Source organism: Alosa sapidissima, chromosome 12, assembly GCF_018492685.1.
Source record: "Alosa sapidissima isolate fAloSap1 chromosome 12, fAloSap1.pri, whole genome shotgun sequence".
Taxonomy (NCBI): Eukaryota; Metazoa; Chordata; class Actinopteri; order Clupeiformes; family Clupeidae; genus Alosa; species Alosa sapidissima.
This window is the reverse complement of record NC_055968.1, coordinates 21,277,872-21,303,045: the sequence shown is the minus strand read 5'-3', so window position 1 is coordinate 21,303,045 and position 25,174 is coordinate 21,277,872. Positions and strand designations below refer to the sequence as shown.

The following is a 25,174-nucleotide window of genomic DNA, read 5'->3' as shown; positions in this document are numbered from 1 at the left end:
CATCAAATGCCCTGGCTATCTTCTTCACAAACCTACTTTGATTATCCGGTAAATATAGGCTATCTTAATTTCATGCACTCACAGTCTCTCTGATTAGGAGGTTTGTATGGCATCAAATATTGATCAGGTTTGTGTGGCATCAAATATTAAACACAATTTGCAGCTTAAAAGTTCACACGTGCCAGTGAGGCTGAGAGGGACATAACCAGTAGGTTATTTTGGAGCATCGATTGGGGCTAATATCCACCCAGGAACTACCTCGGGATAAGACCTGGTCATGTTCTATGGAGGCCATTAGGATTAATTATAATATCTTAAGACTTAAGGTATAATTAGCAGTGCGACTGTGACACAAATCATGTGGAACAATGACAACAACACAAAGCTACTGTCAAGCGATGTTTATCATTTCTCCAAAGAATGATAAGAGCCTTCTTTTTTGAGCGTCAACAAGACAAGCTGACAAACATGGTTGGCTTGGTCAAAAATTATATCTCAGTTCCTCTTTTCTACAAATGACATTGATTCAGAGCTAGCAGACTCACACTCAGCAGTGCTTTAACCACTCACTCATGTAGCCTATCATGTCGACATGATGTCATATGCGACTTGGTCAGATGATCACATCATGCCATGGTACTCCCACTCATGTGTCACATCAGCTAACATGTGTAATGATTCTTCACATCACCTTAAGAAAAGAACAAGCTGTATTGAAAGTGATGTGTAGGTCTACATGATCTTTAGATTTCCATTGCAGTATAGTTTCTCATAGGAGCGATTGTACAAATCCTTTTAAGTTCACATGCTTCCTTATAACCTTTTTTTTTTTTTTGCAAGAACGTTATACGAGATGAAACCTTCACATCAGATTTATGCGCAAAAAGGTACAGAAGTGTAAAGGAAACCTGCTGTAATCTATGAATGTTTCCCCAAAACGCAGGGTTCACTAGACATATTGCTGCATGCTCATTTATAAGGTTTACTGCTATGCTACAGTCAGCCATACTTACTTATTTTGTATAAAGGCCAATGACGACCAGAGAGCATAGTTGATAATTGGCAGATTTGTAGAAGCTTATACAAAATGAGCAACACACTGAGTTTGACATGAGATTTGTTGTCATTAAATGTCATAGCTTGTTCTCTTTTCCACTGCCAATTGATGGATTGTGGAAAACAGAGTGAAGGTCTTGAATTTGTGAGGCCAACAAAAAAAAAAGATTCACCTTCAACTGTGCCCTCAAATCGTTAGTCATTGCTGACTAGACTTTATGGCCCCTTGTGAAGTCAACCATTAGGTACCTTCAGAAACCATGACTATACAGTGCAAAATCTTTGAACCCAGGACAAAGGACCAAAGAACAGTTCTCCACAAATACCTCAGATTAGACCAAGAAAAACATTTTTTTTTACAGTGATCAAGATGTGCACAGTCCCGCACAAATGCTGGAAGCATAATCCGAGTCCAGATTTGAGCAAGAAGCAAATCCAATACATGACACGCAGCAACTTCAGTCATTGGCAAGCATATTTACATACACATTTTGAAGACCTTGCAAATACTCTCTTATACCTGCTATTTAAATTCTGGTCCTCAAAGAGAACCTAAATTTAAAGATTCTGAAAAGATATAGAAAACTAGTATTACAAATGACCCCTAATTACTGCAGCTAGATCCCCAGACCTATTTATTTTCAAAAACTGCATTCCAGGCTTAACCGCGTATGTATGTATATATATATATATATATACACATTTATATTTGATTGTCAGAGCATAGGAGAGTCAGGCCATGGCATAGAATAGGAAGCAGAGAAGGGTAGCCTCTTGAAGGATCCATGTATTCGGTATATACAAGGGTGTAGGCATACGCTTACACGCACAGGGACAGGGGCAACTGCACACGCACACTCACACACAGAAAGCTCTTGAAGTCTTCACATCACAACCAGAGTCAAACCAGATGAAATGTCATTGCAAGACACTTGCGTTGAGCTTTAAACATTTTACTTGGAAAGGCACAAACTATGATTTCCTGGTAAATTATTCTGAAGTGAGACATAAAACTGAAAAGACATTTTTTTTGTTTCCTTCTAAATGAACATCTCTGCCCTTGTACAGATATCAGCCTCGTGTAGGAATCTTCCTAAATCAGTCTTTATTTAGTTGGTTTCCTGTTTGTTAATTTCAAACCCAGAATTCCACTGTTATTTTGTCTTTTTTTCCCCAAAAGTGCAACGAGAGGAGAGATGTATATCTGAGGCTCTCCCCATCTTCCACAGTACCTGAGGCCAGTGACTGTGCTACAAAGTCCACATTGACAGAAAAAAGAATGGAAAAATTAACAAAACAAAGAAAGCAAATGAAAAAAATGAATTCCAGAGCACTACAACATTAAGGTAAAAGTTTTTTGTTTGCAGCCAAAAGGAGACATTTGAAACCAAACTTCAGATTACATTTACAAAAAAAAAAAAGGGGGGAAAAAAAGAGAAAAAAGATAAAAATAAAAAAAAAAACTGAAAAAATTAAAATCTCCAATTGAGGCTGAGATGAACAGTATCCTGTTGCCTTCTTGATTCTTTATCATTAGAATAGTTCGTTCTTGCCTCCCAGGGTTCCCACAAATAAGGACTATTTCTAACAAGTAATTCAATTCTCACACATCTCTCTCCTTTCATGTTCTCATCCATATCAATGACAGCCCAACAGTAAATGTTCAGCATGGAATCTAGAATACAACAACTGTTTCAAACAGTATCTTTTTTTATATTCACGCCACGGTGGTTGTGTATTGTAGTTAATTTTTTTGTATTCTTTTCTTTTAACACATTTCAACCCCCCTCCCCTTTTTTAAACACATGTATTTATGTTTCGGTCTTTATTTTTCTCATTTGTAAAGGAATAAAAGTCTGTTGTGTTTGCCCATCGAACAACAACTTTCCTTCACGCTCCAATAGTGCGGAGCTATAACGTGAGAAGAGTGAAAAAAAAAAGGAGGGGTAGGAGAGGTTTTGGGGGGTATAGGAGCAAGGAGTGTACTGGAGAGGGAGAAGGGGGTGAAAAAAAAGAAAAAAGAAATGGGTGATCTGTGTATTTTGCTTCCATTTAAAACTTGACAGTGACCAGAATGTTTTCAAGTTCTCGCCCGACGAGGCCTTCTTTTCACTTGTGTCGCTGGAGCGCTTTCCTCTTTCTCCTTTTGAAGAAACAACAGCACCTGGAGGGAGACACAACAAGACACGGATGTCAGAGACGGAGTCTGAACGAGTTACCCTGTGGCCTTTAAGGCAACATTCCTATGATCGGGATCATTCAGTGACTTTAGAATATCTGATAAGAAAGCTACTAGCTCATTAAAGGTGATTGTCTTTGAGAACCTCTCTGCTCATTCCAGCTCTTGGGGTAGGATTGGGTACTGAACTCAGTACTTTTAAATGGTACCAATCAAATTATGTGGGCATTACCGAATACCAATTCACATTAAATCAATCGCCGTCAACTTTTGGTTCCAGAGGAGTGCATCTTTTGTTGCTGATCGGATTATACACGGCCACTGCAACAGAGAGGAATGGCCGAAGAATTTGTGGTCAAGAGAACCCATCATGAGTGTGGAGGGGTGGTTCTGGGAGACCAGACACTAATGTTGAGCCTCCTGGAGGTGTTGTGATGAAGGAAGGTGCCTGAATGATAACCTCAGTGAAATGCTCATGAAAGCTGCTCTGTTGGTCATGCTGTTTTTTTTTTGCGCACAAAGGTTTCTTTGTTGGCGATTTTCTCTCTGTTACTTTTGTTCTTTAATCTGGCATTCAGACTACTGGCAGCACATGTGGTACCGTGAAGGGCCATTACGAATCCTGGGTGCAACACGTGGCACGATTGAAAACGCCGCCAGCCACCTGTGCATTGCTGTTGTATCCTGTGTCATGTTGTGCAATTTTAAATATGCGGTTGTTGATTGGCTACTGTGGGAAATCCCCTACCTACAGCACAAGGAATTTAACACATATCATGACTTCCAAAACATTCATTGAATTGACTGAATTTCATGATTTCTCCAGGCCTGAAAAACAGGGATTTACAATTCCATGATGTTTCCAGGTTTTCCATGATGTATAATATTTTGTTGGATTAAACTTGGTAACTCCACCAATTTTTTAAGTTACAGGCTTTCCGATACAGTTACAAATTCAGACAGCGTAAAGTACTTGAAAAATTTAACTAACATCAGGTACCAGTACAAATATTGGTTCAAATGTGAAAGGTACCCAACACTACAAGAATCCCATCTTGGATATCCTCCATTAATTCCTCCCCGCTCAAGCACACCTGATTGAAATCAGAGAGTATCGCTAATGAGTTCAGTCTGGTATGCATAGCAGGGCATGATGGGAAAACACAGAACAGGAGGTCCAGGAGCAGGAAGAGAGTGACTTTTCTCAGACAAATCTAAATAAAGTTGCACTTTGCGTAAATGATACTTTGTTGCATCTTTTGAAAAACGTGTTTCTACATAGTTCCTTGAAGACACCTGTGCAAAAGATGCTACAATAAAATAATAAGTTACTCAAAATCAGCTGATCAGCTGAAGCAGATCATGCGCAACATGGTCATGGTGACAAAGAACACGGTGAAGGGAACTCACTTTGTATCGTCGGCCACTTCCACCTCAGTGGGTGCGGTGATGGGGGCGTTGGAGTGTCCTGCAGTCGGGTCGTCAGTATTCAGCTCTCCGTTCGTCGAGCTCATCACCTGCACACAGACACGGCTCATGTCACAACACAGAACAGCATCACAGGAGGACAAAAATAAACACAGGAACAGAGACAGGGAGGGAGGGAGGGAGGGAGGGAGAGAGAGAGAGAGAGAGAGAGAGAGAAAAAGAGGGTGAGACAGAGAGAGAGAGAAAGAGTGAGTAAGTGTAAGAGATAGCGAAAGGGAGAGAGAAAGAATAAGAGAAAGAAAGAAAGAAAGAAAGAAAGAAAGAAATAGGGAGTAAGAGGGAGCGAGAACGCAAAAGTGGATAATGGGAAAGAGACCAGAAAAATGAGAAAAATGAGGAAGGAATAATAGAAGACAAACTATCTTCTGAACTCATATATTGACAGAAGAGGGACCATCGCAGTAGTCCTATAATAAAACTGTTGACCTTTGAGGAATGTCTGACAAAAGCACATCTTAGTTATGTTGAAGTGACATTTTGGCAATTCCCAAATTGGACACAAGGGGGCATATGAGTCCTGTCAATGACCATGTTATAAGTAGAACCACGATGCATTATTTCTCCACGACTGGCAAGCTAAGCTAGCTCTCGAGTGTTTAAGGACATTCGGTACTTCTTCTAGACAGCTATTCACACTTACCACAGCCTACAGTTTTAAATTATGTTTCTGAGAATTTCTTTTTGAGCTACGACAGCAACCTAGCCAGAATGTTATGCTGATGAAGTGTGCTCCACTAAATTTGGGGCTCTCTGTCGTCAACAGGTCAACTCTAGACCTCTTGCACTTGGATCTTAGGCTGAAGCGTGTTAAGCAGTGCACTGCTAATGAAAGTGCTGTGCTGATAGCGAAGAAAAGACAGGAAAAAGAGAAAGAAAAGAGGAGAGAGCAAGAAAGATGTGGCCAGAGGAAAAGAGAAGAGTTGAGGCAACAGGTAATCAATAGGGTGATACAAGTCATAGGGTGTGACAAAGAGAGAAGAAAGTGTGAGAAAGAAAGAGAACAAAATTTTGCAAGAATGGACAAAGCCATGCAGCGCCATGCGCAAGCAGTACCTGGACAGAGCCGCCCAGCCTATCAGCTGTGAGATGTGACCCCAGCGTCTCGTTATTGGTCACTGGAGTGGGCTGAGACTCACTTCCTCTGGGCTCAGGCGACTGACCAACAGCACAGTGGACGACAATTATAGGGGTTGGGGGGTAGGGGGGGAGAGGAGGTGAGACGGAGGGTCGGTGGGGTGCAACAAAAGAGGAGGGGAGGGGGAGGACGGAGGATAAATGAGTAAACAAACAAACAAACAAACAAAAACGGAAAAAAAAATTACAAGAGACATTTGACATGCAGAAGCAAGCTTGTTATTCAGAACTACGTTAACAAAGAAGAGAAGTTAAAACACAGGAAGTTGAAGGGGGGGAGGGAGGGGATAAAGACCACACTGAACCATGCAGAGAAATAAGCGCTTGGCTGAAGGGGTCTATAGGGTCCACAGGCTTTTCATGTATGAACTGGCTGGGACCTCACGGTGACCAATAGCACAATAGCTGCTCTAGGGCAAGTTTGTGTGGACTCTTGACAGGCAGACAACCTGATCGTAGTTTATTATGGTCATTGCTAAAGATTAATCTAGTAAAAATATACCCGAAACACAAATTCTGTAGTCCCATCAACACAGTCTCCAGACAGAGGAGTCCAAAGGTCTGCCGTCAAAGGCCTTTAATGGAGTTTGTTTGGTCTCTGCTTGTACTTTGTATGTTTATAAAATCTGTCTAATACAATCAAATTAATTGAGGGCTTGCATAATGCTCGGCTGCTTTTAACAAGCTCTCCGTAGAGGTTAGCACTGATTGCATCCAGACAGCAGTGGAAATCCTCCACGTGGGCTGATGATATGAGGGAGCTGTGAGTTGAGTACAGAGTTGTCAGATAAAAGTCCTGTGTGTTCTGACCACATGTGGGTTTGGGACGCCTCCTGTGTGTTCACTGCTAGCGGCCAGACCCCAGTGCTGTCTGCTAAGAACGGAAGCGGAGGAGGATAATGAGGAGTCCTAGTGTGTGTGTGTGTGTGTGTGTGTGTGTGTGTGTGTGTGAGAGTGTCACTGTGTGAGGTCCACCTCAGAGGCTAGCACTGAACATCGCCACAACCTTCTGAAACCAGTAGCAGTGGCCATTCATCTAGCTGCATGTGCTTGGGTAACCATGGGGCAATTGAGAGCAAAAAAAAGACTTGAGTGGACGCAGTGGAGGAAACAAACAAGAGGGGGGACGTAGAACAACAGAGACAGAAAGAGACCGATACTGCAGCAGGGTTGAGTAGGAACAAGACCATCGCCCTTCTGAGGAACTGATGGCAATAGATCTGGCCAAGGTAGGGCCTTGTATGCAGACTGCTGGCAGGCAAGGATGCAGTGTGTGTGTGTGTGTGTGTCTTACCTGGTTTTTGGTCTGCTGTTGTGCTTTGTCCCTGCTGCTTGGCTGGGGCGTGTCACTCGGGATGGGGCCGATGGGTGTGGGCTGTGTTTGGCATAAACAAAAAACCTGAGTGAGTCATCACCACGGCAACACACAGAAGATTCCGTCAAGTCACAGAGGCCTCAGAAGAGCCGGAAGAACATTTCTATCGTCAGCAGAGGGATACCACTACCAGCACTACTGCTACCTGCCTTTTTCCTAAACAAAACTTCCAAGATTTTTATTTATTACTCTTAAGACCTTGATTGTTTTGTAGGTTTGTAGGACTAGACCTTTGATAACTTCAGGGCAATATAAACTTTTTCTATGTGTGTTTTATTGTTAGCAAAATGTCCTGATTTTTTTCCAAGACAGTCACCAAATTTCCATACTGGGAAAACTGGGGAAACCTCTCCAGGCCTGTATAAGCATCCTGCACTACCACTGATAATCTCAGAAATTCATTATTGTGAGGCTATGCTTGTAAAGCTGATTTAACATTGAAGGGTAAACAAGAGGAGCACTCACGAGTGGCTTGCCGACCCAGTCATATTCGTAATCAAAGACATAGCCATTTCTGTCAAACAGATCAGTGAAGAGCTTCCGCAAGTAATCGTAGTCCGGTTTCTCAAAGAAGTCGAGCCGCCGCACATAGCGCAAATAGGTGGCCATCTCTTCTGCAGGAAGAGTCAGGTGGAAAACACACACACACACACGATTGAGTTACATTTGGTTCGATTACCATTCAAGCAGCAGGTTTAACCATGACAGCAGCGTTCTCTGAAACAGAAGTAGGCTACCTGGAAAACTTTCACAGAGCACTTCGATCGGAGTGGCTCGCTTGGTGTCTCCGATCTTTTGGTAGCGCTCTTTCAGAGTGTCCGCCTAACAGGAAAAGCACAACAAAAAACAGTGTAAAAAAAAAAAAAAAGTCTTAGACAAAGAAGATAAAAACATTTATAAAAAGTAGCAGAAAGTAGTTAGAAGAGAAAAACATCAAACAAACAAGAAGTAAATGTAAGAAAATCGGCAATAAATGTACAGTGGTGAGAGAGAGAGAGAGAGAGAGAGAGAGAGAGAGAGAGAGAGAGAGAGAGAGAGAGAGAGAGAGAGAGAGAGAGAGAGAGAGAGAGAGAGAGAGAGAGAGAGAGAGAGAGAGAGAGAGAGAGAGAGAGAGAGAGAGAGAGAGAGAGAGAGAGGAAAAAATTGCGCTGTATGCAGCTATGGCCTGATCCCCTGAGTTTGTCGTCCCAGCTGGCTGGAGAACCATAACGCTGAATAACCAACAGAAACCAGGCCAAGAATCTGCTTCAGGCAAATCCATATTAAAAATGAGTTTTTTTTTTTGTTTTTTTTTTGTAAGTAAGGTAAGAAAATCCAGCTGACTGGAACAGTGATGAATGAAAACGTTCCACATTTTTCTGCAGTGTTGCCCTTTCCGCAACGACCGTGCCATGATCGAGTTTGTGCCCGAGTCACAAACGGCACCAGGTGCTGCGTAAGCACAACGGCACGACCTCAGCATGAGGGGCAGAGGCACCGCATGTGGGAGAGCACAGCGTGTGTGTGTGTGTGTGTGTGTGTGTGTGTATTCAGTATGGGAAGGGATGGCTACATGCGTGTGGGTGTTCAGCTTAAGAGAGGGTGGCTGTATGTATGTATGTATGTATGTGTGTGTGTGTGTGTGTGTGTGTGTGTGTATGTATGTATGTATGAGAGAGAAAGTGTTCTGTTTGGAACGGGGTGGCTATGTGTGCATGTGTACGTGCAAATGTGTGTATTTAGTTTAGAAAGGGTAGCTGTGTGTGTGTGTGTGTGTGTATGTACAGTGTACAGCATGTATGAGCAGCTCCATGTGCGCGCGTGTGTGTGTGTGTGTGTGTGTGTGTGTGGGAAGGAGGTACATTCCTCACACCTACGTGCGCTGGTGGGAGAACCAGGGAGGAGATGTTGGCAGCGCTCACTCGACAGAGACACGACTACAGAAATAAAGAGCTCGTGGGATGAGAGGAGCAGGGGCGCAGGCGCAATACTGCGTTGGCATGACGATAGAGCAAAAAACACAACAGAAGATGGAAGAGCCAGTGAAACCAGGGAATTACTTGAAATCAGTCACAAAGACGGCAGCTTGAGACCAATTAAGCACATCTGTGTGTGTGTGTGTGTGTGTGTGTGTGTGTGTGTGTTCTAACTGGGTTAAGTCTCTTACAAGGCGAGTCCAGTAATTAGCTCTCAGCCACCCACTAAGCAAAGAGCTTTGCATTAGTTAATTATTTAGCCACAGTGCCATCACTGAGATAAGCATCTCAGCCATGAAAAGCTGCAGTCACTAATGATTGAGAGGACCATTAACACCTGTGGAAAATGCTGTGTGTGTTTTTTCGTATGTGTGTGTAAATCTATGAGTGTGTCCATGTCTGTGAATGTGTGTACATGTGTGTGTCATGGGTGAGTTTGCGTGGGTTGGTAATGTGAGTGTGTGTAAATGTGTGTTTCATGTGTGCCCATGTCTGCGAATGTGTGTACATGTGTGTGTTATGGGTGAGTTTGCGTGGGTTGGTGACGTTATTTTGTGTACGAGAGTGTTATGAGCACAGATCTTCAGAGCGGAGCGCTCTAGAATCTACATTTATGAGTGTGTTATGGATGGGTGTGTGTGGGCTGGTCGTGCGTGCGCATTACATATTCCCCAGCGGTTACCTTGAGGCCCTGCCAGGGCAGACTGCCTCGTAGGAAGTACATGAACATGTGCCCCAGAGCCTCCAGGTCATCCCTTCTGCTTTGCTCTGGATGGACAAACAGACAAAAAGACACATTACACATATGCATGCACATTACACACAAGCACACAACACTAGCGTGTGTATATACATGAAAACACAGCACATGGCATATCAGGGCTCCAGGATGTGACCAATTTGGTCTCATGCGCTACAAAATTCTGCCCAGTGTGACAAAAAAAAAAAAAAAAAACCTTCCATTGGGCGCACCGATGCATCTAAAATTGCCAGTCTAAGTCTGCGACCCCTTTCAGTCACTTTCTAAGTTGCTTTTTTTTTTTTTTTTTTTTTACTCTTTTAAGTTGGCCTTCATAAAGTCTTCTGAACTGATTCACACAGCCTCTCCTTGCCCTGCTCCTTGCCTAAATTTGTTCTTATTGCAATGAAATGGATTCATGCATGTTAGGAGCCTTAGGATTGCTAAGCTAATGTTAGCTGGATTGTCAAAGGTTAGCTGCTTGTTGGTATCGACAAATTGTGGATAACATCATGCTACCATTCATTAATTAACTCTGATGGAATGTTTGCCCCGTCAATCCTGATGAAAAGTGAGAAAATATTTTACAAGACTGGAAGGGGCTTGTCTGGAGGAGGCACAATGCCTGGACCAGGGGAGAAAACAGAAACTTAAAAAGCACACGTAGGGAAATTCACCAGTGATTAGATATCCAATTACTTTGTATGCATCTCCAGGCTTCAACCAGCGCTGCTGTGGCAGCTGAAGCCGCAAGAGACAGTCAAGAAGAGAAAACTGTAGAGAAGAGTAGAGGACAGTAGCTAACATGGTGCAGTGGGAGAGCCAGGATGTGCAAGCAACAGCGGAGATAGACAGCAAACAGAGATGTGGCCTCATTTCGGTCAGGCTATCAGCAAGCATAGAGACAATGGATTTAATCCAGAGTGGTTTGGTTTTTCTTTCTTCTTTTCTAGTAATGTGTTATGATAAAAGCATTTTATATAAATGTGATGTGGCCCCAGAGTCCTAGAAAAAAAAAAAAAAAACAGTTCTGCGAAAAGCCGGCCCTACTCTGTGCTTACTGTGAAAAACATTCTTGGGAGCACCTAAATTATGTGCCGGTGCACCAGAATGAACAAGTTGGTCTGGAGCCCTGCAAATTTAGAGCCAACACAGTTCACAGAATTTACAGTTATAAATACTGATTTACAACAACACTACCGCATGCCTTTTTTACAGTTATAAATCCAGATTTACAATAACACTACCGCATGCCTTTTTTTGTTTTTTTTACAACATACATAAATAAATAAATAAATAAATAAATAAATAAATAGTTTCCTGGTGGTTCTTCCTGGTTCAGAAATTGTTGACACAAAATATAGGGAAATCCTCCCACTTTCTTAAACGGTTATTTCTACCCCCTTTGCCCGCAGGAACATGCCTGATTTCTTTGGAAACAACGCTGCTGCTAGCTAAGAGTGGAGGCGTTTCTGTAGAGGCTCACCTTTGCCCAGGTGGGTGTTGATGCTCATGTATCGCGCCGTGCCCGTCAGGCTCTTGTGCTCCCGGTACGGGATGTGTTTTTTGGTCTCGGGGTCGATGTATTCTTTGGCCAGCCCGAAGTCGATGATGTGGATGGTGTGTTGCCGCTTGCTGCCCGGCCGCCCCACCAGGAAGTTCTCGGGCTTGACGTCACGGTAGATCAGGCTCTTGGTGTGGACGTACTCCATCCGCGTTATCTGGGATATGACAGACAGACAGAGAGGAAGCAAGGACAAAGAGACACAGAGGGGGGGAAAAAAGTTATTGTCTCTTTACTGTTTTGCCAATGAAACCAACTTGAGAACTTGAGATTAAAAACAATGATAGTAGTGACAAAACACTGAAGGGATTTATGATTGGGATGTGTTTGTGAGATGGCTGTAGGATGGTCATGTGAAGGTTGTGAAATGGCTGTGAGATTTTGTCGTAGCTGTGAAAGGGTTGCAAAGTGGTTCAGAAGTGGTTGTGAGCTGGACACTTGTCCATCTTACCAGCTGTATGGCGATCATGAGGACGGTCTTGAGGGAGAAGGTGCGGTCGCAGAGGTCAAACAGGTCCTCCAGGCTGGGCCCTAACAGCTCCAGCACCATGGCGTTGTACTTCCCACATGGGCCGAAGTAGTACACCTGAGGAATGCCCTCTGTAAAGAAATGACAGACACACAGTCAGCGAGATGAAACACGCAAACAGGCCCTGAGGCAAAATGGCACTACCACTGATTAATTACCCTTAAAGCACAACATTTGTTACCAAAAAAGTGTTGGTGGATTATGGGACTTGATCCTCTGAATACACTTTGAACATGTTTTAACGCAAAAATGTAGCAGCATAGTTGTTTGTAGAAGCCAGCCAAAACAGAAGACATAATACTAGTAGGACACTTAAGAGATATTTCAGTATACCACACGAAAGCAGAACTATGGAACCTCCCGCTTTCATGTCACATAACATTTCAAGTAATAACATTATAATAAAGCCCATTTGATGAAATCTGACAAAACAATCTCCCCAGCTTTCCTACAATTCTAGGACCTCCTACAAAATATTAAGCTCGAAGAAAATCACACAGCCAAAGGGTGACCGGAGTAGGAAAGCGACAAAGCCTCTTTACTTCTGTATACTAAACAACATCCATCAATTTGTTCCTAGTAGTTTGATCTTACAGGAAATCTTATTTCTAGCTAGCCACCTGACAGGTTTCAGTCATAGTTTCATGAGGTGGTGCACACATTCTTTTCTAATGCACATTCAGTTGTATCAAGAGGATCATAGAAGAGTTAGCCAAGCGATACAGACTCTGCTGTATGTAGCCATGTTTGAGGCGGGGCATTTTGTACATGTAAGCCTAGCTTGTACTTGCACCCAAACCTTTATCGGTTTAAAATCCTGCTTCTCCTTTCTAGTTTCTACTTTTTCCGAGCTAATCTAAGCAAGTAGATACTCCTATTACTCTGAAGTGCAGATGCCTCTCTAACAGCTAGAGACATGTGACAGTCATCTAATCAAATTTAATTATGAGCTGCAACAATGCCTTGGTCAGGCCCTGACTTTCAAGGCTCGTCTCTGCTGGAAAAACAGGGTGTGCACTGTGTGTTTTGTGAAGCAGCCCTGTGGCCCTGTGTGACACGAGTCGCTCCCGTCTTAAGCCTGCAGGTCAGGAGGGCTGGCTGTCTGCCTGCCTGCCTGCCTGCCAGCGACACCATCACAATGCAGGCCCCTGAGCCCTAACAAACATTCATAGTAGTTGCTACTGAGCTACACACACACACACACAGGATTGCCCAGAGACACACACACTTTTTCACTCCCTCACCCACATTCATAAATTCCGGCTTTTATGTAATAACAGCTTGGAAGGCTAATTGACGGACAAAAATTCTATTCACAATAAAGTGCTTTTTAAAGGGAGACACTGCTTATCTTCACCCATTCAGTCTACCTGGAAGCGTCCACAGAAAACATGTACCGGGGGAGTGCACAAGGAGAGAGAAGCGTCCCTTTAGACCACGATGGGAGACAAATAATGGTGCACACCAACAGCAGCAGACTACCCTTACATTTTCAACTCAACAAAAAAAAGATATACATTTACTCAGTGCAAAGCAGCATATGATGAGGTTTATGATGAGGTTAAAAGTATAAAATGTATAAAAAAAAAACAATATTATGTGAAGCGTATACTGAGACCATGAGAGAAAGAGGTCAGAACCCGCGAACAGAGTAGAGCGAGAGAAAGGGCCCTTTCCATAGCACTACATGTCAGGTTATCATGAATCTGCTGGAGTCTGGAAGCCCTTGAGTGGTTATCAGTGACAACGTCTGATCTCCAGCGGCTCTCGCCCACAGCAGACAAGCAGGGGCTTTCCCAGCAACACACACAGGTGCTGTACCCACAGGGCCCGAGCAGCACCATCAATTAGGCTAAAACAGCCATGGCACGCAGAGAGCAACAGAATCAGAGCCTTCATCTGGACACAGTGTGTGTGTGTGTGTGTGTGTGTGTAAAGATCAGGACATCTGAAATAGAAGTAATGCCCTTCAATCTCTTTTTAGTTTGATTTATTAAAATTCTCAATCACTAAAAAATGTATTAGGCAAATTAAATTGTCGTGCAGTTTGAGTTCTATCGCTTTCTGGATAGGTTGTGCCCATCGCCAAGCACTACTGACAATCTGAGTGGGTGATTCAGCGTGCACTACAGGCATGCCAACAAAGGCACTTTGTCACCGTCAGCTGACCAGAATGTGCACCACGCCCCGAAGCTGACCTAAAGGAAACCCACACACTGGTAATGTCACCGTGTTCAAGTATGAGTGTGAGTGCTCCCTTTCAGAAAACATTACCCATTGTGTGGAAACTGCATGTTGGATAATATGCGTGTATGAAATTGGTGTGCAGTGCAGGTTGATTGCTGCCTCGCTCGCTCGCTCCCCTTGGGATGGGCCGTGGTAACTGCTGGAGGACTTCATGTCCTTGCGTCTCGCACCTCCACCCAGAGTCGTGCCATTCCTGCTGGCCCCACCCCCCCACCAACAGGCCAGAGGCATTCAGTGGGCAGCTGTTGTCCTGAGGACACCCTGACAGAGACGATGACGAGGAGGAGGAGATGATGATGATGATGATGAGTTGAGTGATGGGTGGGGTGGGGGGGGTGGCGGGGGGGGGCGGGGGGATTACTGGCAGGATTTACCTGCTCAATGCTAACGTCACTCACATAAGGAAGTGACGACAGGCAGAAAGACTAATAGCCGGTTAGACAGACAGATAGGCAGGCAGGCAGGGCAGAGAGATCTGCCTGTGAGTGGCTGAAGCTCTGCACTTTGGACAGGCAGGTTTTGGCAGGTAACATGGACCGTGACGGATACAGCTTCTGCCTCAGCCGCAACGAGGAAGCTGAGTCATCACAAAGGCCAAATCTGGGAGGGAGGGGGAAGGGAGTGAGGGAAAGAGTGTGAGAGGGAGAGAGCGGGAGAGAGAGCGGGAGAGAGAGCGGGAGAGAGAGCGGGAGAGTGTGAGAGGGAGAGAGAGAGAGAGAGAGAGAGAGAGAGAGAGGGAGAGAGAGACAAAGATCTGCGCACGTGAGTGCCACACCAGCAATCAACAAGGGAGAAGCACACTTTCCCTGCTGAGCACTTCCTCCATTGGTGCAAATTGCCCACAACAAACACCCCCCTATCAAACCCTAAAAACAGACTCTGCGGTGCCAACAACGAGAAAAAAAAAAAGAAAGAAAAAAAAAAAATTCACAAGGAGGAAAATGACAGCTTTAGGAACACAGACTGCCTGTAAAAATATTTTGATATTAGACAGACAGAGCCAAAACAACAGGAAAAAAGGAGGGAAAGGATAAAAAGCAAGCCCTTAAGCTGAAACAAATGGTGGGCTGTAATAAAAGGCAATCATTCTCATCAGTCATTTCCTGCAGCACTTCCCTGAGAGAGCTGCCCTGCTGCTAAACATGGCCGGCCAGTCGGCCGGCACTTCAAAAGAGGCCCCTTTTGAAAAAAAAAGAAAAGAAAAAAAAAAGAAAGAAACTGCTGCACTCCTATCAGTTGTACAGCAGCACAGAGAAGGGGAAACCCCCTACTCTTAATTCCAAATGTTAACTCTCCCTCCCTCCCTCCCTCTCGCTCTCAGTCTCTCTCCCTCCCTGCATCTCTCTCCATATCTCGCTGCCTCTCTCTTCCATTCTCAACAATTGTCTGTATTGTGGCGGGGCAAGGGGCGGAGTGCAGTTGGAAGGGGGTGGGGGGGGGGTGGAGGGTCGCTGAGGGGCTGGGGTTTTGGCTGGCCCTGCAGCGCTGCAAGGCCAGTGGCCAGACACAATGGAATGCCTGCTGCTCCGACAGAGGCACAAGCTAAGCTCAGGCTGGGCCAGGTCGCAGAGGAAGAGGAGGAGGAAGAGGAGGAGCTCCACATTAAAGATTCAGTAGGCGAAAGAGGAGGGGAAAACAGAGAGGAGGGGAGAGAGAGAGAGGGAGAAAACACAAGGGAGACATAAAGAGACTGGCAGAGAGAGAGAAAATTACAGACTGAGAACTGAGAGAGAGAGAGAGAGAGAGAGAGAGAGAGAGAGAGAGAGAGAGAGAGAGAGAGAGAGAGAGAGAGAGAGAGAGAGAGAAAAAAAGGGCTTTGTCTGCATTAAAGGCAGAGGAGACGCGATCTGGCTGGGAGGGGATGAGACCATGAGGTGACGAGGTGATGAGGCGAGACCTGCAGCAACAGCAAGCTGTGAGCTGCAGTGAGGAGATGGCAGCCGTGACATCAGGTGCCACCCGCTACAGGCAGTAAAATACCACATGCCAACCCACAGGGCACCTGTGCAGCAGCAACGGTAGCAGAGGCACAACAGCAGGGGATTTTACCCATTGAAGCCGTGACCTCATACCCGAGAAAGTGTCAGCAGCTAGCAGGAAGAGCGGTTGAGTCGCGTTCACACACACGCACACACACATGCTGCACACAACCAAAACACATATAGACACAAACACACACACACACACACACACTTGCACAAGCAAACACAAACCTACACACAAGTATGCGTACAAGTACGTACACAAACACACGCACAAATGGGTGCACACATTGAATAGATGCACAACTCACACATGTGATGAGGTTTGCAAGCCTAACACAGCTGCATTATACAAAGGCCTGCGTCACAGGAGCATCTCCCAAGCGCTTATCCAATACACAGCAATTACACTTTGCAGTGCTAAAGATAAAAATAAAAGATAAAAAAAATGAAATAAAAACGGCTATTTCCGACAACAGCAGGCCTCTGTGCAGCTGGCAGGGAGCTTGAATCCACTGGATAAATTATTGATGTTGACATAAAAACTGTATGGTATTTCTGATGCAAACCCTACTCTCTGTTTGGGGAGAAGGGAGGACTCCAAAACCACAACCTCGGGAGATTATGCACTATTTTCGTAGTGTGTCCTGGAGCCAAGAGACCATTGTTCTATTCTATTGTGACACACAGGATGCCACATTTTACATGAGGACGTTTAGTTTCAGTGAAAATACATGATGGAGTATGCAGATTATCAAGGCAGACACTTGAGGTTATGGTGGCTAAGTCTGTGTGGAGTGCAGATATAAACTGAAAACATACAGAACACTGATCATGATCAGGTCTACATAGTTTTTAATATAAGCAGAGCCAATTTTCCTAGTGCCACTTTCAATTAGCCTGATATACGACAGGCTGAAGTCATTTCACTACATGTTTTACAACACTATCTCTGTGACAAATAAAAAACCTTAAATTTAAAAGAAATAATTTGAGCACTTGCTATTTAGACAATGGACATGAGAACAATTCAGAAGAATATATTTCCTATAGGAGGAACAGGAAGCGTTATTATGACAGCATCCTGTCTGGAGCGGAGTTTCTTTAGTGTGAGTGTGAGTGTGAGTGTGAGTCTTTCCAGGGCAGGAGGAGTATTAACTCTTTGGATTAGTCTATCCCCTGAGCCCTAACGCCAGCTTTGCGAGCCGTGAGCCTGCACTCAAAATACAGCACTCATCATTTTGCCTCTCTCAGCGCCACGCAGCATGCAGGTTAATCACTGGTGTCGCACTCAAAGCTGCACATGCAGAAAAACGCTTAAATGCAGGAGTAGCGCACCTACCCCCCGACTAACCCTCCCCCAATCCATCTGTGGTGCAGGGACAAAAGTGGACCTATAAGCTGAGGGGCTTTCATAATTGCCCTATCAACCCTCAGAGCTACGAGACGACCCAGGTCCTATACAAGTAGAGATGGGATACAGGTTGTGAGCGCACTCACGGTGGGTGGGCTACGCGAGTAAAGGCTAAGTGAATCAGCCTTTAGAGCTCAATCACCAGAGGCCAAGGACCTGCTGAGAACCTCACAGCCTCTGCAATTAAGAACCAAGATGGTGGTGGGAGGCAATGATGGAAGAGGGGGGTGGGTGGAATCTAAAGTGGCCCTCAGTCACAACGTGGATGACCTTGCAAACCCACTTGTTCATACATTAGGGATGATGCAGCAGCAGCAGCATAAAAAAGGCTCCACAGTGACGACCCCATAAAACCCTCTCATAAGATCATTCACCATCTCTCACTCCCACACCAGCCCTTGTTTGCTCTCCATCCAGGATTATGTTCAGAGTCTGACAGAGCTGTTTACAGACGCAGGCCCAGCGTGCCGCATGAGTGGTGGAGGGGGGTGGGTGGTTGTATCCATCCAGAGTGGCGAAAGTCACTTCAGCTCTTTCCGCAGGTCCGTGGCAGGAAACGGCCTCAGCGGTGCCTTATACGGAGGCCCATTGATGTGTAACTGGAGCACTGGAGATATACGATAATGGGAGAGTGGCATGAGGTGGCAGTGGGGTGTGGAGGATGGCTGGCTAGCTATAAATAGACAGCTGTATAACAGCCCTGCCCCTCTCACGAGCATGGGGTGAGGGTGGGGCCTCTGCAGTGATGAGTGGTAGTGGTGCGTCAGGATCCCCACGTCAGCCAGGCCTGTGAGTGAGCATTAAGAGAGAGCTGGGGTGTGGTGCAGGGACTGTGCGCGTTTATGTGTGTATATGAGTATGTGCATTTTAATTTGCATGTGAGGATGTGTGTGCTTATGCAAGTATGTATGTGTTGTTTGTATGCTTGTGAGCATAGCTGCGCTTGTGAGGATTACAGGAGTGTGCTAATGTTTGTGTTGTATGTGGGTGTATGTACAGTTTCTAAGTGTGTGTGTGGTGTGTGTGTGTGTGTGTGTGTGTGTGTGTGTGTGCGCGTGCGTGTGTGTGAGCGTGCGTGCTGTGTGTGAGCGTGTTGTTTGAACAACAGGGCGGAAGAGGGAGAGCAGAGAAGAAAGTGTGACTCTGGGTGGACATCTCCTTTTTCCAGTCCAGTGATCAAATGGACACCGTGGAGAATTTGGACAGGTCATTCATCTTTCCTTCTCATCGGAGGAGCTTAACAGGATCAAAGACGGCCCAACCCGACTGGGATGCTGCTTGGAGCAGTTGCAGCGGCGAGCACGCCAAGCATGGCTGCCCCAACACTCAATCCGACCCGAGCGCTTATCACAACTTATTCATCAGCCCTCTTGTGTTAGCGAGCCACAACACATCCCAACAGGCCCTGCAGGCTACAGTACCGGCTACAGTACTGTACAGTACACACTTAGACAAGGGATGGCTCTGTGGACACACATATTAAAAGATGCAAAGTTGCTGTGACGATGGTGGTGTTTGTTTTATTTTGAACATCCCATCCCAACACAATTTCCATGATTTTAGAGAGAGAGAGAGAGAGAGAGAGAGAGAGAGAGAGAGAGAGAGAGAGAGAGAGAGAGAGAGAGAGAGAGAGAGAGAGAGAGAGAGAGAGAGAGAGAGAGAGAGAGAGACAGGCTGACGTCAGTGCCTGAGAGAGACGCATGGCTCATTAAAAATGCATGGCTGCACGCTGGAGATGGGAGCTCAAGTCACTAGGCTGGATGGCTGCAGTCTGGCAGGCCTTTTTTGAAATCACTTCACAACTGCAACCGCAGCAACAAAGGCGAAAGCAACAGCAGCAGAGGCAGCAGCATTTGATACCCCTGAGCTTCCAGCTACAGAACGTGAGAAGAGAGAGGGTGCCTCTCTTACACCCACACGCTCAACACAGACAGAGATAGAGAAAGAGAAAGAAAAAAAGAGAGAGAGAAAGAAAAAAAAAAAAAAAACAGAGAAAGAGAGAGCACATGCGAGGTGGCAAATGTGTGAGACATAGTGTGAATGTGCGAGTGTGTGTGTGTGTGTGGGCACGATGAATGTGTGTGTTTAAGAATGTGTAGGTGTACCTGTGTGTGTGTGCGTGTGTGTGCGTGCGCGCGGTGTGTGTGTGTGTGAACCTGTGAGTGTGTAAAGAACATATGGGGGGGGGGGGGGGGGGGGATGCAGTCGGGCGACCACATCAAAGCGCCTGAGAACTGCGCCCCCGTGCCTCACAGCGAGCTCAGGGCTCTGTCTCAGGAACTCACACCGGATGGAGGAGGTGGGAGGAAGAGAGGAGGGGGACTGGGGCTTCCTCATCACCATGGAAAGAAACGCAGTGAGTGAGTGAGTGAGTGAGTGTCATCAGATAATCAATGAGGTGGTAAAAGTCCCTTACCTGAATTTCCCAACTGTTTATAAAATCTATATTCCAAGTGAAGCTGTGGTGCTCTGGACTTAATGGGTTCCTGGAAGGGAAGAGAAATGGCAAGTGTCAGATGTATTACAGATGTCTGTAACTTTATCTACTGTTATAAGGAGGAGGGGTTATTCAGGTCACATGTCAATCTAATTTATCAAATGAATGTTTCCATACACACAACTTAAAATAGTACAACAACCATATATATTTCAGATATTACAAAAAATACTTGGGAATAATCCACACTGACTGAGGCAAACAAATTGACAATAAGAATGTCTTTATAATATGTAAAATAAAAATATTCTGGTGGCTCTACAGCATGTGCTAGGCTACAGAGACGAGTCATAAGCCTGTGGTGTCATGCTTGCCCTATGAGGATGACATAACATTCTCCAAACTCAGTCACCATGTTGGGCTAAGAACATAAATCTTAATCAGCATCGGCTTAACTCAACCTCACACCGCCCCGCCCTAGCCAAATGATGGCAGCCATTATGGGTTTGCATAAAAACATGACAACATCAACGCTAACAGCAACGCAGATCCAGCACTTACAAGGGATTTTAGTCTGTGTGAATGTGTCTTTACCAAAAACTGGTTACCAAAAATTTCACCGATCGCGACCTGCCTTACAGGCTCTTGACAATAATATTTCAGAAAGTCACTGTTGTCAAGTTATTAAAAACACTGCATTAGTGTGTATTAAGCCAACACAAATAATGTCTAATGGCCCACTGTCATTATTTTAGTGGGGGAGAGGGGCAGTTAAAGTGACCTAAATGAAGACGTGTTCTATTGACACAGGGAGGGTGGGTGTGATAAATGCGTAGCATGGGTACAGTACAGTGCCTGTACCACATGGGGGGCTGGGGGTGAGACTGCTCGGCGAGAGAAGAGAGTGTTCTGTTCTGCTGACCGCTGCATTGAGCTTCACTCTTTGCTTTGTTTTCCTGAGAACTCATCAGCGGTCCATCAAAATGAGAGAGAGAGAGAGAGAGAGAGCGAAGTGGGTGGGAGTGTGTGTAGGTGGGAGGGAGAGCACGGGGGAGAGGGAGAGAGAGCACTAGAGAGGGAAAATTAAAGTGAGAGAGTGATAGAGAGAATAAAAGAATGAGAGCAAGCAAGACTGTGCACTTGGGAAAGCGTCCCCCGGTGGTTAATGGCCTGTGACGAGAACACACAGGACACCACTTTAGCCAGCTGTGCCAGCATCACCACATGAATGATCAACCAGCTCGACCACGCCCCGGTACACTTCAGTCCCCCACAGCATTTCCTTACCTCCCGTCCCTGCTCTGCCCACTCAGCTGAATTGGAAGGCAGGAGCCGGCCGGACCAGGAGACGCAAGTCTCCAGCGTGACCTTGCAGAGAGTAAAAAAAATGGCAGCAGATGCTGACCAGCCTCTTAACACACGTGCCTTGGGAACATGGAGAGCCACGCAACAAATATATAAATAAATAATATATAATGCTTAGGGTGGTGGGGGGGACACAGATGGCAGTGAACCACAGGAAAATACTAAAACGCTTACTCTGGAACACTCAGGCTTATGGCAGCTTTGTGCGCTTGAGAATCAGTGCCGTATTGGACACCAACGTCCGGGTCAATGCTCAGTCACCTCTTTAGTCATCACAGACAGGTCTGTCATAGGGCCGTCTAATGCCACACAAGTCAGCCAATCCGCGCTGGCTGGCTTTAAAATAAATAAATAAGTAAAGTGGGGAGTAAATACAAGAGGTGGGTGATGTCATGTGTTTTAGTGGTGATGTAATGGTGAGCTTCTGAGGGAAACAAAATCCTGCTCTTTTCAGGAAGTGAGGAGTTTGAGAGAGAGAGAGAGAGAGAGAGAGAGAGAGAGAGAGAGAGAGAGAGGAGAGAGAGAGCGAGAGAGAGAGAGAGCGAGAGAGAGAGAGAGCGAGAGAGAGAGATGTGTGTGCTCCAGCATACTATTCACACCAGAAGGGCCCAACCAAATGTCAGACAAAAATAAATCGCCACACACTCAAACCTGATCTTTCATTGGTCACGAACGGCCGATGGCATGACATTTCATAATGAGCCGCTTTAATTCACGAGAAGCTCCAAACCTGAGCAGCGACAGAAGGAGGGCGACAAAGTATTAGGCTCTCTCTTACGCAATAGGGCCACACACACACACACACACACGCAATACCAATAATAATAACAGACTAGATTCATTTCCATGACATTGTGAGCAATCAGTCTCAAAGTTCAAGGGAAGCCCTGACCTTTGTCTGAGCGGGTGGTGTGTGCGGTGCGCAGGCTTTTTTCCAGGAAACTCCGGACTGTCTGAGCCAGCTGACCTGGGCGGCACCAAGTGCTCTTCAATGTCCAACCTGCTTGCTCGGGCTCAGGTCTGCTCTCCAGTTCAGCTGCCGCCCACTAGAACCAGCCTCACGTCTCATCTCAAACACGACACGACACGACTCTAAACGAACACGTCTGCTTAAAGCTGAAGTCATCGCTACAACTGGCCTTTCCCGTCTGCACTAGACTCAAAAACCCTCCGCAATACTGGTGCCGCCTTCGCAACCAGCTTACACAAGTAGACAAAAAACTCTGACTTGACTCAAAAACTTGACTCAAAACCCTCAAATAAGTTGGTAACTTGGTCCAACCGCAACAACCAGTTTAGTCTCAACTTGACTCATAACCCTCAAATGAGTTGGTAACTTGGTAAAACCGGTTTACAGTCTTAACTAGAATAAAAAAATGTCGAACACTACAACCAGGCTGCGGTCACAAGTACACCTGAAAACCTTGCTGGCATCACTATTATGTCAACCAGCCTTCAGTCTCAACTAAACTAAACAAAATCATCTCTGTGTGAAACATGCAACGTGCAGTCACAACACCTCACTGTCACTATCTCCGAAGGGGTAGTTCGAGTCATTCGGGGATTCCTGAGAAAAACCTTAGAAGTTCTTTTTAGATAGTTTGTTGGGTTGACTATAAAGCACAAAAGCAATTCTCTCTCATTCTCCATCTCTGTTGCACTACCTGCCAGAATCTCTGTGTGATGATAATGTATCGCTTCAGCAAGGGTTCCTCAATTGTGTGATCCCTGATGCATCACCCTTGTTGTTACATAACATTAATTTCACAAGTACCCAGCACAAAAACAAATTGCCTTTGAAGAGCAGCCACTAGGATTTGGGGCTGCATGAAATTTGATCATAAAAAAAAAAAAAAGCAACGACACTGTATATTAGCGTCAACCCAATTGTTGTGATCACCATTTCAGCATGTTTTAACCCTTCAGCTAGTCTCGCTCTCGCTCCCTCTCTCTCTCAGCAAATCCCAGCCCAGTGATCAAGCAGAATCTCAACATGGATTACAGCCACAGCTGATCTGATCCTAAATCTGATGACCATCACCACCACAAACGACGACGGCAATCAATCGGAGTCTGCCAAAGCCAACGGCTTGCTGCTGGGTGCGTTTGTCAGCACAGTGACAGATAGATGCCAATAGTGCCCCCCCCCCCCCTCCATAAAATCCCTGCTGTTGCTAACCGAGAACAATGAGCAAAGTACAGCTTGGCTCAATAACCATCATGATCGGCCATTAACAACAGTAGATAAGCAATATGATTAGTGTGTGTGAATTGGTGTTTGCCTGTGTACGGAGCACAGACATGTATATGTGTAAGCATGCCTGAGTGTGTGTGCGTGGCCTGTAATTGGGTGTGGGTATGCTAGTGGCAGTGTTTGGTGAACTTTGCCCTTCAAAGACAGCCCTGGCTCGTTGTGAGCCAAGAGGTGACACAAATGGAGGAGAAGTGGCACAAAAACTAATTTTCTGTCATGTGGAGCCAAGACAGCAGCAGATTCCATGATCTGGGGGGTCATTTTCATTGGCCGACGTAATGCTGTAGCGCAGGGGCAGGGCTTGGCATGGGGGGGAGGGGGAGGTCAGTTGATGGGGAGATGGATAGGCAGCTTTTATGGACAGAGGTGTCGAGGACGCAATCTGAGAAAGCAACAGTTGGCCCGTGACCAGGCACTCTAGCCTCACGGCTCGAGTTTCAAGCTGCAGATGGAGGGGGCAGCTGCCTGCAAGCAAGATAGAGAGACTGCGAGAGAGAGAGAAAGAAAAAAGGAGAGGGTGAGAGAAGCCCCCTTTTCAAACATGCCTGCCTCAGCTGCCTGGGTGTGAGGGGTAGAAAGAACGAGTGAGAGAAAGAAGCCTCACATTCAAACATGCCTGCCTCAGCTGCACGAGTGCGCGAGAGAGAGAGAGAGAGAGAGAGAGAGAGAGAGAGAGAGAGAGAGACCCCCCCACCCCCATCAAACATGTCTGCCTTAGCTGCCCGTTGGGGCCGTGGACAGGGCTGGTACCAATGTCACTGCAGTCTCCTCCCGAGAGATGCAGGCTGGACAAAGGACAGCTCACACGCCAAGCGCTCACCCCACACCTTACGCATGGCAGGACTCCTCCTGCTGCAAGCCCACCAGCTGACACCACGCTCACTTTTCTCTGGACACAGTTAAGCCGAGTGTCTTCACACCAACCAAACTAGAACTTCAAGGGACTGACACTGTAAACAAACAATCCCCTTTAAACTCTCTTGACTTCATAGTGAGACTATTGTTGGAAGTGGTCATGCTGAAGACAGAAACAAATAGCCATCTTTTCTGCCATGCGGGACAAATGCAGATCTGAAAAATAGACTGCGTCATACACGGTGTCTGATGTGGTAGGTGTGATGTATCTAGTAAGGTTTTTACACGGAAGTCTGTGTTGCCCACGTCACATCTAGCATCAACAAATTACTCAACTGGGGAAATGATTCAAGGCATTGCTTAAACTGGCTGAGACAAGGAGTGGTGAAAGAAAAACACTTAAAATGACTGTGCATGTTTTGCTTCTCGTCAGTATAGGGAGGACAAATTGAATCAAGTACCATCAAGACCAAGGATGACTGATTGGTTGAGCTGAGCAGCGGCCTCAACAGAGGGAGAAGAGGAGGGGTAGAAACTTGAGAAGAGGGGAACAAATGACCAGCGGAAAAAAAAAAAAGGTTGTGAGGAAAGGAACCCCAAA

General features: G+C 45.6%; 1 protein-coding gene across 7 annotated transcripts in view; it reads right to left on the bottom strand.

The window, feature by feature from the left end:
• Positions 1-1,993: 1,993 nt before the first annotated feature.
• Positions 1,994-25,174, bottom strand: part of csnk1g2b (casein kinase 1, gamma 2b) — a 31,120-nt gene continuing 7,939 nt past the window's right edge. For 4 of the 7 annotated variants that reach the window (XM_042056361.1, XM_042056362.1, XM_042056364.1 and 1 more), the window contains 10 exons: positions 20,079-20,148; positions 11,942-12,090; positions 11,413-11,647; positions 9,870-9,955; positions 7,970-8,054; positions 7,698-7,846; positions 7,152-7,232; positions 5,777-5,878; positions 4,646-4,752; positions 1,994-3,220 (listed from right to left, as the gene is read on the bottom strand). In XM_042056361.1, coding sequence (XP_041912295.1) covers positions 3,166-3,220; positions 4,646-4,752; positions 5,777-5,878; positions 7,152-7,232; positions 7,698-7,846; positions 7,970-8,054; positions 9,870-9,955; positions 11,413-11,647; positions 11,942-12,090; positions 20,079-20,148 — 1,119 coding nt within the window. In that variant the 3' untranslated portion in view covers positions 1,994-3,165. The remainder of the gene's footprint in view (positions 3,221-4,645; positions 4,753-5,776; positions 5,879-7,151; positions 7,233-7,697; positions 7,847-7,969; positions 8,055-9,869; positions 9,956-11,412; positions 11,648-11,941; positions 12,091-20,078; positions 20,149-25,174) is intronic. The other 3 variants (XM_042056365.1, XM_042056366.1, XM_042056367.1) reach the window with 3 other exon arrangements.